Below are 20,009 nucleotides of genomic sequence, written 5' to 3' on the forward strand. Positions count from 1 at the left end.
AGCCAGTTGATGTGTTCAAAGACTCACACTAGAAACTTGGATTAGGTCTCATTTGCATCCCAAAGTAAGAATAAAAATGACTGTTTCTGCTTCGACTCAGAGGCAGTGATGCGATTCTCAGAGAGACGGTTGGGTTGTGACACAAATGTCCTTTTAATAGGAAGCAGATCACAATCAGGCTGCATTCCAGTTCCACTTCATCCTCATTAAAGAACAATCGATAATGATAAGAAACAAATTAGAAACATCCTCGGTAGAAAATAATTCTCTCATGCGAGTTCTGTGTTCACTACATTCGTATTGGTTACAGATGACGTATTCACAAGCCTTTTGGAAACAACAGATAACACAGATGAGCTGTCGTTACATAGCTTTGAAAGTAAAAACAGGGAAGGAGGAGAAAAAACCCCCAAAACAAAACAGCAAGTAACATCAAAGAGACACGTGCTGGCACAATAAAGTTTCCCATCATGCAACTGGAGTTGATTCTATTCACAGGGCGCCATTGTTGGTCTCCGCGGAGGTGTGTCAGCGTGCATGCATGCATGTGTGTCATCTTACATGTGCCCTTTTGTGCTTGAGCAGAGGTCTGTGTGTGTGTGTGTGTGTGTGTGTGTGTGTCATCAGTGCATATGTGTGGTGGTGTCTGTATACGTGTACACACATACAGACGTGAACCAGGCAGCCAATGAGCCTCGGGCCGGGTCATCACTTATTTATTGTTGCTTTTTTTTTCAGCTACAACCTGACATGTCAAGTTTTTGTCTTGAGCTCTGGGGTTACCAACGGCAACCCCCCAAAAAAGTTTAACTGTGTTTAAAGGAGCACTCCGCTGATTTGTGTGCAGGTAAAAACAAACAAAAGAGAGGGGAAAAAGGTAGTGCTTGGAGATGTTGTCCATATATTCTTCTTCCTCGGGGACTGCATTACCCACGATCCAGTCTGGGTTAGTTATTTGTTTTTCAGTTATCTCCCCCCTCTGCAGAGCTTTAAGCCACAAGCAGACAGGACTAAGCAGGACTGACTCTCCCACCCCTCCCTCTTTTTAAATAAGCAAACGCTCAAATCCTGTGCAACAGTAAAAATCAGTGGAGTTCCCCTTTTAATGTTGGGCAACAACAGCAAAATCAAGCACGATCAAGTGCAATTTAATGGCCTAAATCAGAGGCATGATTTGGTCTCCCCAAGAAAGACGTGCTTTTAGGGTTGAACTATCCCGACGATCGGAGAAAGAAGGCTCTGCTGAGAGTGAATAACATTCAGACGATTAGTTTTTGGTAGCTTTTGAACAGTTAAGCGAAGACAACATGTGACAGGGCCAGCAGTGACGCCCGGGTTAAAACAGAAACCTACCCGGCGTCACTGACATCACTCAGTTTTACACAGAGACTACAAGACGAGCCGGATGGCGACCGCGAACGCTTGCTCACCTTTTCACATGACTAAAAGTGACACTTGTACACCATAAATGCTTGGCGGTGACTCTGATGGCTTCATTCTTTGAATAAAAAAAAAAGAAAAAAGAAAAACATGAGCTCTGCTTCGTGCAAATTTGGTCCTACTGAAGGCAAAGCAGTAATTCAAAAGCAAAACACGTTCCTTCTTTCTTATCCAAAACGTGTGAGAAAGAGATTACACACTTCCAACAGGAATGGGAACTTTATGAGTCCACAAATAAAATATTTCAGTGAGTTACAAAAACCACGTGATCATAACTTTCCCATTCCTTTCATGCAGAGTGTGCAGTTGGTGCTTCTGTTAGTTATTGACAGCGCATACGTTTTGGGTGTGTAGGTACAATGTATTGCTCACAATCTCACAGCCCATTTTGCAGGTGTGACTATCAGCCCACACAGGCACACACACACACACACACACACACACACTCTCACAAACACACACCCCTTCACGCATACATTAACAAAAAGCGTATTCACCAGCTTTGTTGGTGAAACAAACCACTATTGCCTTGAACAGATGTGTTCAGATGCGTGTGCAGGCGATCGGGAGGAAAGTGTTCCACCGAGCGGTTGTTCGGCACCACGTGTCCTTTTTATTTGTTTCGAGTTCCTCCACGGTGACACTTCAAGGTTTAAATGGCAGAACAAGCAGGCGGGCAACAGAAGCACGGACAGCATGAGTTAGTGCATGAAGTGACATCCCAGTCCACCCATCCTGTAGCCCTTTTTTTTTTAAAATTAATGTGCACTCTTCAGGGGGGAGGGGAAGGTAAGACGTCGGGGCATTGCTCCGTTTTGTCGTGACGTGAAGCAACAAGAAACATTTTAAAAACTGCACATTGTGTGTGGCCGCGGCTTTTGCCCCTAACGGCACGTCACACGTCACGGCACGTCATGGATCCACTGGTGGTGTGTCTTCATGTCACATTTTATAAAAACCTTACTGTACCGGGGTTAAATGCACCATGCTCACACAGACAACATATCGGAGGCACCCATCTTTAACACGGGAGTGGGAACGGTATAATCACAGTGTTCCTGGGGGTCAACATGCAGGAGATTACATTACAGGACTAGCAGTGATGTTGACCTTGGATGTCAGATGATCCAGGGTCAGTGTTGTGTTTTTTGTTTGTTTGTTTGTCTGTTTTTGAGGGGAAGGAGGGCTGATCTTAGATCTGTGTCTGAACTCCAAATTACACAATATGTTACATCGTGGGAAGCCTACAAAGAGCAAAACAACGAGGGTCGGGGAGACGGACTGGAAGAACGACACACAGTCAGGCAGGCAAGCAGACGGACGGACAGGCTGACGGAGCATAGCTATGGCGAGGAGCAAAGTGCAAAGTGGTCATTCTCAACCTATTCACATGGACTTGTTGTGGATGCAGTGAGCGTTATCTCACATCTAAATGCGCGGCGTATAAAAGGCGTAGTGTGGCAGGAACGAGTGAGTGAGGGATGGGGATGTGAGGCTTCAGTGGAGAGTTTTTGGGGGAAATGACTAATGAGATTCATATAAACATATTCCTGCTTGTTTGCATTGATAACATTGCGATGTAAATGTTGCATAATGTAAGCGAGATATGTACAACTGAGCATTTTTATGTGTGTGCTTGTGTATTGCACGTGGTTGTCTAACTATGCAGGTGTGAGTAGTATGTGTGCGTAACACTTTGCCGGTCAGGTACGTCTCTGTGCACACGTGCTCTCTCGCTCTCCTCTCCCTCCCCTCAGCTGCGGCCCTCTTCGGCCGAACGCTGGTCTGACTTGAGTTTGACGAATTCTTTCGCCACGTCGTCGTTGTTGCGCTGAGAGAGGATGCGCAACACCGTCAGGCCCGTCTCGTCCATGTGGACGCGTCTGCCCAGCGGCATCCAGCAGGTGACGCTGCCCTTGTTGGCTATGTCCTTCACCTGCAGCACAGCCATGCCCACGGTGCGGTCCTCCCTGGCGAAGCAGTAGTCCTTCACGCACACTTGCAGCTCGTAGCTCTCCGGCCCGACCTCAGTGCCCAGTGAGCTGGAATGAGACAGAAAACACACGATAAAGGTCAGCTTGTCTCTTCTGGATCAGCTGGTGCTGCAAATCAGACTGAGTGGACACTCACTACTGGAAGCTCTCATTGAACTTTGGCGACCAGCTGTTGTTCTTGGACTTGGTGGCAAATTTCCTCTTCTTGTCACTCAGGTGAGGGCCGATGATGTAGACTTCGACGAAAGGCCTGAAGCCCTGTGCTTTCCATTTCAGGTCATTAGCAGCGATCACTGGACACAGAAAGCCAGGGTAGGTAACATGAGTAATAAATCCATAACAAACTTTCAGCATGATTAAATTGGTCTGAGAGGAATTTAAGGCTCCTGTGGGTCTGCTTTCAGACTTTATAAAATACAGAAGACCAGATCAGCAGTGGAAAATACAACCAAAGAGTCCAGTGACTTTAGTCCTTTCTAAGGACCTCTCCTCGTGCACCTCTGGACTGCTTATAGAGCAGCCATTATTCTCATATTGCTATTATACAAATTCTGTTTACACTCTGTTTGCTGTGGACCTCAGTGAGAGGAAACATCAGCTTCTGTGTCAATGATCATCACAGTGATGAGAGCCGATTCTCTGGCTAGGACCCTGGGACCAAACAGCAGACTTCAAAGTCCACTCTGTCTAAATCTGAAGGCGACACGTCAGGAGCATGCTTGTTTTTTTTTTTTGCTTTGTTTGTTTGTTTTTTAACTCATCGGCTTTTGCACTGAGAATTCGTCCCATAGGGTCAGACTGTTGACTGTAATGTGCATTCTGTGGAAGTGGTGAGAGCATGAGAGGCGAGACTGAGTAGAATAAAATCACATTTGGCTTTTGCTTTGTTTTGTATACAGCAGTGCATTTTACGCTGTGGGCCACATACAGGCCACTTTGATGGTAAATGGGCCGGTTCCCCTTTGTGTTAGTGTAAACAAGTTTAACCACACAGCCCTGAGACATCTTGATTTAAGAAAAAGAAGTACAGTTTCAAGAGTTCTATGTGTTTCTTTTTTCTACATGACACAGAAATGTTGCTGTAATGAATGAAAGCATGCATCTATCAGCATGACTCTTCAGGCTAAATTTGTAAAAAACAGATGTGTAAAACTGCCAATTAAGCAGAAAGATTTGCCCTTTATTTTCAAACACTTACTGTCTGTAGCAGGTAGTAAAAAAAAGCAGGTACTTTTAAGCCATTTAATTGTTTATCTATTACTTATTTACTTTACTTGATCAGTACCCAAATCTGTACAAATTGTGAAAATACAGTTAAAAGTTCCAAATGTATGGCCTCCATATTTTCCAAAGCTATCCAGTGAGTCATACTGGAGTCTTTGCCTGGCCGATTCTGGCCCCTAGACCTTATGTTTGACACCCTTCTTTGAGCATTTGAGCAGCTTCCACCTGAAAGAGCAGGGTTTGAATTCTGCCATGATGCAGATGGCTGTACTAGTCTGGTGGGAGGGGCTGTTTGTTTTTCGGCCTTCTTCACATTTCTGCCGACTGAACAGCTTTAAGTGAAAAAATAAAAGAAGGTGACAGAAGACACAACCGCAAAAGCTGCTCTGCTATTTTTACCTTTCACACTGATCTTGTGTTCTCCATTAGGCTGGGGTAAAATGTCCACATTCATGACCCCCTCACCGACTGCATCCACTCCAGACGCTGCAAAGACACGCTCTGTTAGTGGATGACAGGCAACTGTGCCCCTACTTTATCTTTCCATGGCTGTGAACTTGTGTTTTCTGCAGACCCTGATGTAGCACAGTTGAGATGTATGACTTCAAGAATTGTAATGTATCAGCAGACTGTGAACTATATTTAAACATGCAGATGTTACACACAAACGTGCGCATGCAGGCAGGAGTTCTCTGAGATAATCTGGTGGCCGGGTAAAGCGGCTTTTGTGCGAGCTGTAATGCAAAGAAAATGGCAAACTCTAATGCAGTGAGAAATCTTAATTTGTTAAAGAGACTACAAACTCTGAACTGAAAAGAAAAAAGTAGATTAATATGAAAGGAAACTAAAACAGACTGGACAAACACTGCTTTTAGTTAACTACCACTGCTGTCTTAAATATCATGTTTCTGTGTCTCATGCAGCAGGCAGGGTATGCATACTGTTATGTAGCAGGCTACATCTTTCATAACTGGGCATGTACTTTAATCAATTAAAGAGCAAAAAAAAAGAAGAGGGAGCAGAGTGAGATCTGAGCTGTGCCCAAAGCGAACACTGCTCGCAGTCAGGTTATCTTGGGTTCCTGACAGTTTGATCACAAATGTATCTGAGCAGAAGCTTGAGTGCTGCAGGTTTGCCCTGGGGGACATGCAGACGTTACATAACACTGCAGACTTGTACCTTTTTCTGGTGGTGTGTCTTCGTTCGCTGTGTACCTGATCCCTTTTCCTCCATGGACTGAGGGGAAATGAAAGGAAGTTAGTATTAAAAGAACAAGCTCACACTAGTACATCTGCACATGAATATCATTTTCCAACCCAACAGTTTATAGAAGTGGTTCTGGCTGATGTGTCTGACACCTAAAGGATTAGGTATCCCTCAGCAAGGTGTCCAGAAACATGTCTCTGACCTACAAACCATCTTCAGGCTTTTAAACTTATATACTTTGTATCTAAAACAAGCAAAGGCAAAGAGTATTTTGCAGTTTTCCTACCATAACTCACTCAACCAGTGAATTAAGCATTTTCTGTACTGTAAGCAAGTCATTCTTTTTAATCCCATAATCCTGTTTAATTCCATAAACCACAGTAACAAAGAATAAGCAGCTGAGCGCTTTGAGAACATCTGAAAGCTTATTTGTGTGAAATTGTTTGAAGCTACCTTGTGACCGTGTGTGTGTGTGACTCAGATTGAAGTCGTACCCTGAGCGTTCTGCGAGAGGACAAACTTCCTGATGAGTTTGTCTGTGGCCTGCGTGTATAGAGACAGGGCGTAGCGCAGAGACTGCAGATCCGGACTCTTTTCCAGAAACGTTTTCTTCAGGCCCACACCGCCGGCGTGGAAGTATTGCTGTGTAACAGATGTGACATGACACGCTTATTGAGGATAACCGAATGGCAGATAGACGGCAGACACAGCGAGCTCTAAGCAGAGCGTGTAATGTGAGCGAGTGCGACTAAACTGCCTTGTAGCGTGCATCAGGGTTGTCAGTATGCAAGCAATGAAGAAGTAATTTAAAGATCTCTAAATGTGCGCCAAACCTGGCAGATGCAACAGTGATTAAGAGTCACATTTAAGGTGGGTTGATTAAGAATGGAGAATACTTCTTTTTTCTATTGATTTAAAGAGAAGTCTCATGTATGATCACAGTGTCCATAGTAAGTAGGGAGATTCTATAATATGTGCTGCCTAAAAAACATGTGATCGCCTCCTCATACCTTAATGGTGTCCAGCGCTAGCTCTATTACTGCACACTGCTTAGGAGTCAGAGCCTTGGCCTCCTCTCGGCCCATGTGTTCCTGCAGGACAGGGAGAGAGGAGTCATTCTGTACTGCTGACATTCAATAAACGCAATTTTTTAGACATGTTCTTGTTCCACTCATCTATTTTTAATCACCTTCAGCTTTGAAAGCTGTCCCAACTCCTTTGCAGCATTGAAGATCATCTGAGTTCCCTGTCGAGGAGAGACACAAAGACCAGGTGGCGCAGAGTGAGTGGATAAAAGAAACAAGTGGAGTTTTCTGAGATGTGCCAGTGAGGAAGATTTGCAAGGTGACAGGTGAGCAAACTCCAAGTTTTATGCTGGTTTATGCACTTTAGTAACGTTGATTTGAGTGAAAATTACCTTCTAAACAAACAAAGCAAAAAGGTTACGTCTTTGGAAAGTTCTCAACAGCAAGGAGGATTATAGTTTAAGTGCTTAAGTGTGCAGTCAGCAGTACTGCAGGGACTCATTGTCACGTAACGCTGCCTCTGGTGCACTGTGCTGCCATCTGAACTGAGTTTTTGAACTGATGCACTGTATCCACATAGAAAAAAGTGACAAAGGCTATGAAGAGTGAAGTTAAGATCCCTGTTTAAAAAAGAAGAGTGTTTCTTCATGCTTAAAAAGGCTGCACATATACTTACAATCACCTATGAAAGGATGAACAAGAAAAATGGCAGGATAGATGTGTTAATGTACAAATCCAGGGTAACGCAGCAAACCAAAACACTAAAGAGGAAAAGGGTGAAAATATCCGGGGGGCGGCTGTCTTGTTTTTTAAACACGTACCGTCTGGTCAGTAAGGGTCGGAAGCACGATTGTTTTTTCCATCGTGTTCATCACCAGCTTCCACAGCTCCTTTAGCACTCTCTTCAGGACCGTTTTCTCACAGATCTTAGCAAACAGTGATAAGCTAAAACACAAAGAACACAGAATCTCTTAACACACACTATAACAGCTTAAAACATGATTTCAGTCATGGGTGTAATTTTTTTTATTCATTTTGATCATCAGATACAGCCACAGGGAAAAAATAGACATGACCCTTGTTTGAGGCTTTTGGCTAGGGCTTTTCAAAATAAAAGTATCTATTTGGTTTTTTTGTTAGCGGTGGCATTGTTGGACTGGGAGCAAAACTTTATTTGGTTTCATGGCAATCCTTTTTTTTCTATAAAATGCTTATTGTGCAAAATATTGGAATTTTTCATAGCAAAAGCAGCAACTGAAAATGTGGCCATTTAAAAAAAAAAAAAAAAAATCAATAAAAAGCATTTTTTTCCCGTTTTTCTAGGTAAGGTCAAGAAATCTCAACATTTGATCCCAACTCTTGAGACAAATTTAAGTTGTTTTTTTAAACTTTATTGATGGTCCATGGAGAGACACTTACTTGCTGTCCAGGAAGTCCATGATGGGTTGCAGGACATTGTCAGCTTCCTGCACTACACTGCCGTTTGCTGGGACAGTCTGACCTTTGACCTGGGCTAGGATGTCCCCCATTTGCCTCACGTTATCCTCGATCTGCGGCTGGAAACTATATCATCGTGTGGAAATATTCAAATGAAATGGACTCAAAAAATTATTCTTTGCCCCCACGAACATGATAGAATAATTTTGAATAAAATCTAACTGAAAAAAAGAAAATCAAAAGATTATTTATTCAGATTATTAATCATTAAGGAAAATATACTTGGTATAAACCGAGTGTATACCAGCCAAGTACAGTTGATTTGACTATTTTCCATAAAATTTAACATTTTGTACTTATGTAACAAGATTACATGAAAGATTTAAATGTAATTGAATTACTTAAAATCAGCTTTTTTGGGCCACAAATATTTTTCTAAGTGTGTGTTAAAGCTACTGTGGTTTCAGGGTGACAAACAGACGCACACACCTGACAGCAAAGATGCGGCTGAGGTCATCCATGACGCTATTCAGTTTGTTCTGCAGCTCCTTCAGGAAGTCGCTGGCCTCCACATTGAGCTGGAAGAAGACAGATGTGTTGAGTGCAACAGCCGGGTCACATGAGAACAACCAAAATGAAAACAGCCCGTTTGGAAACTCACATCTTTGCCTCCCATGGCCTCAAACATCTTCTCCAGCTGAACTCTGAGCTGCTGGATGTTATTGATTATGATACATGGCTGACGGGAGAAGGAGAAAAATCATTACACACACTTTTGTCTCTTTCACCCCCCTCTCTCCATCCCCATCCTCTGTCTGCTCCTGGCTTTTTATTGTGATCAATCAAGGTTAGGCCTCAACCTTTTTATTGCCTTATCTGTGAAAGCACTCTTTTGATGCAGGGTAGCAGAAGCAAGAGTTTTCAGTAATTAGTGCACCTCCGGGGCCTCCTAGTCTCTCTGGGAGTGCAGCCCACGTTTCCCCAACCTTATATCACATTCAGCTAATTACACAGTTCTAATTCACTTTGAGAGCTGCAACCTGGGCACAGCTATTACACTGAGGAACAGTTTATTATGTTCAAATTAATCAACTTGACCATTTACACCAATCAGTGTAGAACATAAAATGCAGTTCGAGCTCCACAGTTTTTCCACGCTTACCACTTTCTCTTTCTTGACATGATTTGGAAAGTCCTTTGCTATGATGTCAGCATAAGACAGCAGGACATTGCCAATCGTCTAAAAAATAAAATAGTAATAGTTAGACATATATGACAGCGGGGAAACACTCTGTGAGAGATTTAGTCGGTGAAAGTCACCTTGGCAAATCTCTTCATGTAGTTTCCAACGATCTGAGGGTCAGGACACTCCAGTTTACGGATGATTTCAAAGCTCTGATTGAGCTGAGAGAACACGTCCACCACTGAGCAGGAGAACAGAGCGTGCTCTGACGTTACCTGGAACTGTTGATCAACAAGAAAGAGCAGGAGAAGTATTAGAAGCAAGCGGTACATCACATTGACCTGAGCACTGACATTAACACAGACAGGGCTCGAATCCCCTGATGGCCACCAACGGGAGAAATTCACATCTGGAACAATGGAGCTGACCCTGAGGTCAGCTTCCTGTGACGGCATTTTAAAAAAGTTCTTCTAAAATCTTTTGGATCAGGGTGATCAAGGCGATCAGAGGGCCATGATGGGAAACAAGTCCCTCATTAACAGCCCGGCCATTAGCCAAGAAGTGAATAATGTTATGGTAAGCGCCGGAGCCTGGGGATCGTTTTTTTTGCTGACACAGGAAAGCAGAAGCCGCCTCTGGTGACAGTAATTGGACCCAAAAGATCCCCGACATATGAGCTGGGAGACTCTTCAGCTGCTTTGTATCGACTTTTTGGTGTGAGCCAGACTGAGAGTGTGAGATGCTTCATGGTACTTATGTGTGTGTGTGTGTGTGTGTGTGTGTGTGTGTGTGTGTGTGTGCACTAACTGGTGCAGTGAGGCATTTTTTCACTTTGGTATTGAGTCAGTATCGAGCCATTATTGACTCCCTTGAGGCATTCAACCCTTTCGTCTTAGTTTGGGATGCACTGAGTCGGAGAGATGATGAGAAATTCCAGAATTTGCATGAAAATTGCATGAATACATTTTTCGGGGGAATTTGCCTTCAGGTGATGGGCCTCATTTAAGTTTTCACTATGTATTCAGCTGCTGTCTCAACAGAATGTGATTGTTCAACATTTTCCTCCATAATTTTGTAGTTCCAAAAAAGTTTAACTATTCCTTAAAATGCGAAATAAGGCAAGCATAAAACTGCATCTCATAATGTTTGACATTGTGGGTGTAATCTTATGAAGTTTTATGCATATGTCAGTATTTAAAACAGATACATATGAGGATTTAACAACAGCAACACCTGAAAATCTGATAATACATAACCTAAGATCATGTCTGAAAAGAGTTACCCCATCTTTTTTGTCCCTCTCGAGGGCCCCGTGGAGAAAATCTCTGGACACCTCCTCATTCTCGTCCAACCACATGATGACAAATGGCTCAAACCAGCTGCACAACACAGAATGACAAAGGGCAACATAAATCTTTATGCCACGGTGGTAAATGTTTCAGGAAAAGCATGCGGTGCTATAGAAAAATACTCACGCTGGATATTCAGGTACGTGCTTCTGGAAAGTGGTAAGTTCTTTGCAGTACTCATTATAGAGCCACTTCACCTTGAAGTGCAAATTCATATAATCTGCACTTTTGCACAGGCGTTGCTTCTCATGCTCTGAATATCAAAGTGGAAGAACAGGTGAGGAAAATTACACGCAAAAATTCCAAAATAAAAAAAGCCCATCACTCCCATCTCATCACCCTGAACACTTACCCTCCATAGCGTACTTCATATCTTGTGCAAACATGTTCCACATGACTTCAGCGCTGATCTTGCCCACATTGAGTTCCTGGGGAAACCTGAAGGAGACATCACAGTGCTCAGGACTAAATCCAGCTCCATATTCAGTAATGGTGCTGTATTATTTAACAAGACAGCCCAGGCTCTTTCTTGTGTAACTCCATCAGTGCTTTCACAGCATGTTTTCAGCTGCCAGCAGAGAGAAATCCACCACAGAGAGAATATGAAATTATCAAGATACTATTATTCTCAGTTTTCTTCCTCCAAAAAAAGCTATGAGTTTATTTAAATTTGTACTAAAATATTAAAAATACACAACCAGCAAAGCTGCAGGAGTTATTTTATGAACATAAACTAAGGGACTGCTGCAAGCACAGTTACATAATACAGTTGATACTGTTTGATTTCCTAGACATTGTGCCCTCTTTGGATTTTGTGCTGAAAGGATGCTATTTGTGTCTCATAACAACTTCTGTTTCCCTTTTTGTTCCTTTTTTGTTCCATCACACCCACCACCCATTAAATAATAAAGCCTTTCATAGACTAGTCAGTCCTTACAAGAATCTTTGGACTCAGACGAAAAGAATTATGCATCGTGTAGACTGCCTTTCATAGACTAGCCTTGATATTTCAGCATTGCCTGTGTATAATAACTACGTAGAGTCAGACAAATCTTATAAGCACACACTCACTGATTAAGGCAAGGAGTGTACGAGTTTTTGTCCTCCTCTATGATGGACACAATAAGGGTGATGAGTTTCGACCAGAAGTCCAGGTTCTTGACGCTGGGACCCTGCTCATCTGGAGGGACAGCTTTTGACTGAAATGAGAAAGGTTTCTTTCACTGTAAAGGTCCTAAAACTGCAACAGCAGCATCTGTACACAAAAACAGAGGCACACTCACAGGGTCTGTCTGATATTCCCTGTTGTAGAGGTCATGGCAGTTGTTGAAAATGTATTCGTAGGTGGAGTTGAGACAGGCTTTTACACAATCCTTAACCACCTGACTTGCCCTTGGGGGACTCTGCAGCTCCTGGACCTGAAAACAAATATTAAAGAGCATATTGCTGAACTGAAAAGACCTCAAAGCATTTACCAGGCACACACAGCGTCATCAGGAGGGTTTTCTCACTGGGAATTTAACCGTAAACTCACTGAGCTGCATAAATGGCACCCGTGTACAGTAGCAGCCACACAAAAATGATCACACGCACACATATTACAGTGCTTCATGCTAATAGCTTAAGTTGGGTTTATGTAGGGTTATGCTGATGAGGCTGATTCTCAGTTTGTGCCACAGGCTGCTTCTAGAAAGTACTGACATTTTTCTAATGTGTTTAGAAGGAAAAAAAGAGAAAAGAAGAAAGAAAAGAAAAGAAAATTCTTACCTTCATCCTAAAAAAAGTGATACTAGTCAAAAGGTCAACAGTAGACTTGAGGTCTTGCAGTCTTTCGGGACTGCTGGCAGGGAAGTTATTCTGAAAACGCAAACAGAACTAATTAAAAAATATAACTTATATAATGTTATATATAATATTATGTCGAAGTAGCTTAAAAGCATGCTATTTCTTATTTAAACGATGCATGCACTCAGAAAATCAGGAGCAAGAGACTGACAAACAGGGACACTTGTGATACTATGTAAGCTGCGTGTAATTAAGAATGAAATTGTTTAGCACATTTTCTAAAAGAAATAAGAGAAGTAATTACCCGATACATGGACAAGTCAATTCTCAGGGAGTTGTGCAGCTGATCCAGCAGTTTGACAAACCTCTCCTTCTACAAAGGAAAAGATGCAGAAAAAAAATGACAGAACGTAACACGACTGGAGGATTATTTGCAACCATTTGACTAAACAAAGTTAAGATGGATCTGATGACATTCAGCTCATTACAAGTTTAACAAAGTAGGCAGCGACACATTTAACGTCCTTTTTTAGGGTGTTTATTTCTCATAGGATTTTAAAATTATCATATAATTCCTCTTACACTATACACTCACTGGCCACTTTGTTAGGTACACCTGTTCAATTGCCTGTTAACCCAAATATCTAATCAGCCAATACTACTGGGATTTTCCCACACAACCATCTCCAGGGTGTACAGAGAATGGTATAAAAGCAGTTTTCCGGATGAAAACACCTTACTGATCCCAGAAGTTGGAGGGGAATGAGCAGCCCGCTTTGAGTTGATAGGAAAGCCACAGTGACTCAAATAAACAAATGTTCCACAGAAAAGCATGTCTGAAAACACAACATGTTGAGCCTCGAAGCAGATGGGCTGCGGCAGCAGAAGATCACATCGGGTGGCTCTCCTGTCAGCTACGAACAGGAAACTGAAACTACAGTTCACACAAACTCACCAAAATTGGACAATCAGAGGCTGAAAAAACACTGTCTGGTCTGATGAGACCTTATTTCTGCTGCAACATTCAGATGGTAGTGTCAGAATTTGGTGTAAACAACATGAAAGCATGGATCCAACCTGCCTTTATCAACGGTTCGGGCTGTTGGTGGAGGTGTAATGGTGTGGGTGACATTCTCTTGGTACACTCTGGCGTCCTCCTGCCAACTGAATTTCATTTAAACACCACAGCCTATCCAAGTACTGTTGCTCAGCATAACTATCCTTTTCTAACTGCGCACCGTGTCGCAAAGCTCAGATCATCTCAAACTGGTTTCTTAACATGATAATGAGTTCTCTGCACTCAGATGGCTTCCACAGTCAACAGATAGCATCATTATTATGTATGGACCAAAATCTCTGAGGAATGTTGCCAGTACACTGCTGAATTTGTGCCATGACAAATTAAAGCAGTTCCGAAGGCAGAACGATATCAAAACTGGTGCTAGCAAGGTGTACCTAATAAATTGTCCCATGTGCGTATAGTCACATATAAGAAAGGACAAACTCTTTCAGGGACTCACTCCAAAGTTTGATGCAGCAAATCTGTCTGAGGCTGAAACATTGTTGGAGGACTGGGTAGTGTGGGCGTAGTAAGCATTGATGTTGGCAAGTAGTGTGCTCATCACGGCTGGCACTCCTGGGCACATGTACTTCGATGACAAGCAGGCAAAGTGGCTGTGGGGTGGATGTGGCAAAAAGGCAAAGATTTAGTACATTTACTTCTCATCTCATATTCCTGCATTGCACGGTAAGAAAATACACTGTGTGGTCAAGATTTAGATGCACTGTGTGCTTCATGAAACCATTTATTAGCACGTCAGCACTTCACGTTTCAAACATTTACATTTGGCTCTCGTGGATCTGTTTGGGATACTAACGTCATGGCCTGGTAGATGGACTCCACTCCGTATCTCATGGCAAACTCATCAACGATCTCCTGAGCCGTTTCATCAAAGTACACCTTCCAGGCATCATCTCCTTTGGCGTCAGGAATCTTTACCACGCCGCCGTTTTGCTCCTCAGTTGTGTACTGGAACAAATGCTGAACACATACAAAGAGGAAGTAAGGGCGATTTTATGTACTAAGCTATAAAAATGTTTACATTATCACTGGCAGTTAAATAGCAATTAGCAGGATAAAATGATAGTATTAGACCTAAATGTGCCCATTTATGTCTGTGTAAACTGACTGGATCTGATATAATAAATAATTAAAATATTCCAAAAAGACCTCCTAAGACCTGAACTCTTCCACGGCATGCATTTTTAATTTCTCTTTGATATTTGGTCATATTGGGGCCCAATGAATGTAAAAACAAAGAATTACCAGATTTTTTTTTTAACCTTATTTTTGTTTTTAAGAAAAATAAGAGCCACATATGAGGATATTCGTTTAAAATTTTGATAGAACAGTAGCAGTATAATGTCCTCGTAAGTGGATATCAGGCCCTTGTAGAGCAAAATTGAGTATTTTGGTCTAAATAACCCAAAATGTGATGTCTGCATATGTGGACGCCAGGTCCTAGGAGGTTAAAGGATTTCCACCACATGTTTGTGCAGACTGACCTCATGCAGACAGGTGTACTGGACATGGTAAGGAGCCACCGTCTCCTCTCCTTTGATCTCCACACTTATGTGCATCCGAATTGCTCCAGACACAGCAGACTTATCTGTTCTCTTGTCTGTCACGAGAAAGCAAGAAATGTCCCCTTAGTTGGCTAAAATTTCTCCTATCTACAACAGACAAGCACTTCAATTATCTGTTATTTCTTACTGACTTGTTGATCTTCTCATTCATCTCTAACACACTATCCCCTTTTCAGCCTCTTCTCCTGTCCCACAAAAACTCACCTAGGTTGTACCAGACGTCCATCTCCCCGCTCAGAGTGCGGACTTCGATGATGGTTTGACCCAGGAAGTCATCGCTCTCACGTTTGAACCTCTGTTTCACACGAGACTTGATGTCATCGTCTTCATCCCACACACGGACCTTGATGCGGTCAGATGAGTTGTGGCATTCACTGGATGAAGAAGGGGGACAAACGGGTGGAAAACATAAAAAGTTGACAACTGTAATACAGAAAGGGTGGGGGAAATTAGTCCAAATAAACTACAACTACTGCGTGGGCCTTAGACATAAAAACAAACCATAAAAATTTAATTTTCAACAACTTTTAATAAGATATCATTTGCATTTGAAACTTTTATGATAGGCTTTCTAGTGAACTCACAAGTGGAAGCTCTCTTCCCACACAGGGTTGAGGTTACCATAGATGGTCTTTGTCCTCTTCTTGGTTTTTCCAACTTGAACAGTTACATAAGGGTCGCTGGAGCCTGTTTTGTCTTTAGCCTGAAGGCCCTGGGCACACACCACTGAGCAAGAGGCGAGAGACAAAGGTAAATGTATAAAAACATCTTTTCAACTCTCTTACAAAAGAAAGAAAAAGAGAAAACAGCTTCTGAAAATAAAAATCAAACTTGCATCTATGGGCTTTACATCTCCAAACATGTATCCTTCAACAATTATTTCAGGTAAATATATAAATGTATATTCAATTGTACCTGTGATGCTGATTTTAGCTGACCATTTGGAGGTCCCATCAAGCACACTTTGCTTGATCTGTTTCATTTGCATGCCATGCGTTGCTTTGTCGAGGGCAAACACTTCCTGGATTAGCTCAAAGATCTCTGGCTTATTCCTCTCTCTGATCTTCATGCGATCCTTTAGGACCATGATGATGTTCTGGGTCCGGTCCTCTGCGCCATGCTTGGAGCTCTTCTCTGCAGCTCCTGAATAGACAGGAAAAAAAATGAATGAAGGGATGCACAACGAATAGCTGATAGTGGGAATATGTTGGGAAGGGAATATATCTGAGTCACTGCAATATATTTCCTTAAAACTGGGCACCAAGTTAAGATAGCATCAGATCAATTTAGAAAGACATTTCTTGGCCAGGAGTCAAACCCCTAAATTCCCTCAAACAATGACAGAGACTGACTCCACTTAACCATTGATCTACTCGGGAAAAACAAGATAGTCAAGTAACTGTAAAAAGATCAACAAATGTTTCCAGGATCAAGATCTTATAAGAATCTTTGGACTCAGAAGAAATGAATTATGCATCGCCTAGACTGACTCTAAGATGAGGATGGGAACTGGATAAGTCACTCTTTGTGAAACTAAATTAGACAAAGCAGTATGGATGCAAAGCCTATGGGGAGAAGGGAGAGCGAAAAAGGGCAGGGGTATGACAGCACATTACTCAGGAGATAAATTGGAAAGGAAGAGGGAGGAGAATGTGAGAGTGGACAGAGGACAAGAATAATGGGATGTCAATCGGGCAGAAGGATACACAGGAGGAGCTAAAACAGTTTGGGTGTGTGCAGATGCGCAATAGAAAGATGTGTATGTTTTATGCCTGTCCGCACGAGTGCCAAAATCTGTGTGGCCTTACTCTGCAGACAGTCGGCATTCAGCAGATCCTGGCACTTTTCGTGGCATTTGACACCGCACTCTGAGCAGCGCATGCCTTGACGTGCGATGCCCCAGAGTAGTCCCTCACATTCATAGCAATAGGTGGGAGTGGTGGCTGTCCACACCTCAAAGTTGTGTGGTGTAGTGGAGGAGATGGGGTAGATCAGAGCCTGCAGGGTCTTTTTATAAACATGAATCTTCTGCAAGTGCCACACAGAAAAGAAACATATGTTTAAGTCCAGCTATTTATTAAATTCTGAAGGTCCTGAAAAAAAAACTGACAAAGAAACATGTGGAGGAAAACCCACCAGCTCCTCATTGCCGAGAGTAGTGGAGGCCATGGCTGAGGTGATTCCAGCTTTACGTGAATTCTGCACCAGAGACTGAGGAGGAGACGGCAAACAAAAAAAATGTTTTCAAGTGTGGAGCAACTGCATAGATCCTAATATTTGATTTCTTTGATGAATAAAATACACTTACCATCGCCTAAAGATATCAGGCAATGATTAAACACAGGAGCAGAGTGGAAGGAGACAAAAACAGATGTGAGCAAAGTTAGGGATATTAAAACAGTGAGCTATCAGAATCTAAATGATCTGTGTGTGTACAAGTATGTTTCCTGAACTCTTATTTACTGCTATGCAGCATTTATCAGCAAACAAAGCACAGCAATCAAACTGGCTACAGGTGGAGTAAATTTACTTTTGATTATAAAAACAGGTGAACTAGAAAAGTAGAAGTTCAATCATGCATAAGGTAAGAGGAAGAAAAACTAACTACAACGCAAAATAAAAGACAGTAAATCAATGACAGAGGAAAGATCGTAGACAGAAATCAATTGTGTCTACACAAAAAGGATTCTTAGTGTGGGGTTTATTACATGTGTGTGTCCGCGTGTTTGTGCACGTGTGTGTGTTAATGTTCTCACCAGATCTCTGACTAGAGGAATGGCTTTTCTCTTGCGAAGGTCGGGCATGCTGTCAATACTGTATAGTGCGCCTCCCATTCTGTAAGTTGAACAATAAACAGTAAAATATTTATGCATATACTCATCAGTATTTATATTTTTATAATCAAAATGCTTTACTATAAACTTGAGATTTGGAACAAAGAGGGTGATGGATTTATCTCAGTCCTTTTTAATGCTCAGTCAAGGACTTCTCAAGGACTTGATTGGGGAGTTTAATTACAGCGGCTGCTTTGTATAAAATAGTGGGCATGACACTCCACACACCTAGCATTAACTGCTGGGTTTCTATTTGGCTAACGTAGCATTTCTTCAGCATGAAGCTTCAGTTGAGCTCTGACGTCTCCCTCATCTACAAACGACCTGCCAGCCAAGTCGGGGCACCCCAGAGCTGTTCAGTGCTGACTGGCTTAATGCCACAAGCTGAACGAGCCTCGATAAAACAGAACGAAACATTTCTGGGCTAAAAAAAAAGGATTGTCAAGCTAAAACACTAAAGGATTCTTTCACCAATGAACTGAGGATAACTTTAATTGTACTTGAGGTGCATACTTCCCAAGTAATTAAATGGAATTTTAATGTACTTTACTTGAAATGACAAAATAATTACCTACAAATACTTAAAGGGTAAATTTACTAGAATAACAGGGCTAACACATCAGGAAACAAAGAAACAATTATATTGTGAGTACATTTAAGTAGTGTGTAAGAAAATTTACAGGAAAAGAGATAAATTATTCTGTTAGTAATTTTTATTACTGCATAAATTTTTGGTAATTTTGTGGAAAAATAAACAATATTTGCCAATGTACTGTACATTTCAGGGTTCAGACAGTGTTAATGTTATGGAGTGGCTTCACTTTAATGTCTAGGTATTTCAAAGGAAAGGAAACAGTTATTACCTGTAAAAAGTTATATAATATTTCAAATTTCTCATGTACTTTGTAAAATTGCTGATATATTATTTGACCTAACTGAAACACTGTCTGATGTAATGTCATGTAAGAGAACATAAACGACTCACCCTCCTTTACCAAACCACAGCGAGTTGGACGTCTCTCCTCGAGCCTGAGAGAGAAAGAGGAGGAATGTCAAAGAAGAAAAAAGACATCTGAAGTTTGTCCCTACAGGGTTTTCTTTTCCTTTAATATGCTGCATGAATACAGCTGCATCACCATAATGAAAGTTATCTGATTATGAAAGTGCTCAATTAAACTCTTCACATTTAAACCCCATCCCATTTTGAATTATTGTATCACTGTTTGAAGGAGGGCGGGTCAGAGAAATTACAGAGTTAGTGTGCTCTTTGTACAGCTGTGAAACAAAGATAATGGCGTTTACAAAGGCATTTACTCTATAGGCAGCAGAATTTAGAACCAAAAGAACCACTTAGTCAGTAAATTACTATGGATTATGGAGCTATGCAAAGTACTCTTATTTATGTAAACGTTCAATTCAAAGGTGTTTCTGGAAAGCCAATTAATTTATGTCACATATGCAAACTGCTCAGCTCTTGAAAGATACAACTAAAAAAGGTCAAATTGTTGTGAAAAATGAATGAACGAAGCGAAGGTGTCTGTTTATATAGATATGCAGCAGGACGCATTTCCTTCTGTCTTTCAAGCAACACGTTCAGGCTGTACCTACCTGTCAGCATGCTCCAATGATGGCCGAGCAAAGTGCATGTGAGTGTCACTATGGCAATGACATGAAACTGGAAAGAAAACAAAGCGGGTTGGCACAAACAAACAAAAAAAAATCAAAATAAAGAGAGGGGAAGGAAGCCAAATGTACAAAAACATAATGCAACACACATCAAAATAAACATTGAAGCAAGTGATTATTTCTCTGCACAACTGAATTCAAACGCAATGAACAGCAACATAATATATAAATAAAATATGCAAGTGAAAACCGACCAAGCA

The 20,009-nt window shown here is 41.7% G+C and overlaps 1 protein-coding gene across 1 annotated transcript in view; it reads right to left on the bottom strand.

Annotated features, from left to right (window-relative positions):
- Positions 1 to 129: 129 nt before the first annotated feature.
- The window catches only part of LOC146553769 (protein unc-13 homolog A), a 33,156-nt gene continuing 13,276 nt past the window's right edge, over positions 130 to 20,009 (bottom strand). The window contains exons 12-42 of the mRNA XM_085254992.1: positions 19,109 to 19,152; positions 18,046 to 18,124; positions 17,598 to 17,603; positions 17,426 to 17,500; positions 17,098 to 17,317; positions 16,205 to 16,432; positions 15,874 to 16,015; positions 15,494 to 15,663; positions 15,209 to 15,324; positions 14,521 to 14,684; positions 14,164 to 14,317; positions 12,948 to 13,016; positions 12,626 to 12,715; positions 12,142 to 12,276; positions 11,930 to 12,057; positions 11,211 to 11,296; positions 10,985 to 11,111; positions 10,792 to 10,888; positions 9,647 to 9,790; positions 9,489 to 9,566; positions 8,988 to 9,065; positions 8,816 to 8,904; positions 8,309 to 8,452; positions 7,711 to 7,834; positions 7,054 to 7,110; positions 6,875 to 6,955; positions 6,359 to 6,506; positions 5,838 to 5,894; positions 5,058 to 5,144; positions 3,571 to 3,727; positions 130 to 3,482 (exon numbers count right to left, since the gene is read on the bottom strand). Of these exons, the coding sequence (XP_085111118.1) occupies positions 3,194 to 3,482; positions 3,571 to 3,727; positions 5,058 to 5,144; positions 5,838 to 5,894; positions 6,359 to 6,506; positions 6,875 to 6,955; positions 7,054 to 7,110; positions 7,711 to 7,834; positions 8,309 to 8,452; positions 8,816 to 8,904; positions 8,988 to 9,065; positions 9,489 to 9,566; positions 9,647 to 9,790; positions 10,792 to 10,888; positions 10,985 to 11,111; positions 11,211 to 11,296; positions 11,930 to 12,057; positions 12,142 to 12,276; positions 12,626 to 12,715; positions 12,948 to 13,016; positions 14,164 to 14,317; positions 14,521 to 14,684; positions 15,209 to 15,324; positions 15,494 to 15,663; positions 15,874 to 16,015; positions 16,205 to 16,432; positions 17,098 to 17,317; positions 17,426 to 17,500; positions 17,598 to 17,603; positions 18,046 to 18,124; positions 19,109 to 19,152 (3,663 nt within the window). The 3' untranslated portion in view covers positions 130 to 3,193. The remainder of the gene's footprint in view (positions 3,483 to 3,570; positions 3,728 to 5,057; positions 5,145 to 5,837; positions 5,895 to 6,358; positions 6,507 to 6,874; positions 6,956 to 7,053; positions 7,111 to 7,710; positions 7,835 to 8,308; positions 8,453 to 8,815; positions 8,905 to 8,987; positions 9,066 to 9,488; positions 9,567 to 9,646; positions 9,791 to 10,791; positions 10,889 to 10,984; positions 11,112 to 11,210; positions 11,297 to 11,929; positions 12,058 to 12,141; positions 12,277 to 12,625; positions 12,716 to 12,947; positions 13,017 to 14,163; positions 14,318 to 14,520; positions 14,685 to 15,208; positions 15,325 to 15,493; positions 15,664 to 15,873; positions 16,016 to 16,204; positions 16,433 to 17,097; positions 17,318 to 17,425; positions 17,501 to 17,597; positions 17,604 to 18,045; positions 18,125 to 19,108; positions 19,153 to 20,009) is intronic.

The sequence above is a fragment of the Mchenga conophoros genome, linkage group LG18 (assembly GCF_057382185.1).
Source record: "Mchenga conophoros isolate Kocher_MC1m ecotype Shallow Benthic linkage group LG18, M_conophoros_male_GT1.1, whole genome shotgun sequence".
Taxonomy (NCBI): domain Eukaryota; kingdom Metazoa; phylum Chordata; class Actinopteri; order Cichliformes; family Cichlidae; genus Mchenga; species Mchenga conophoros.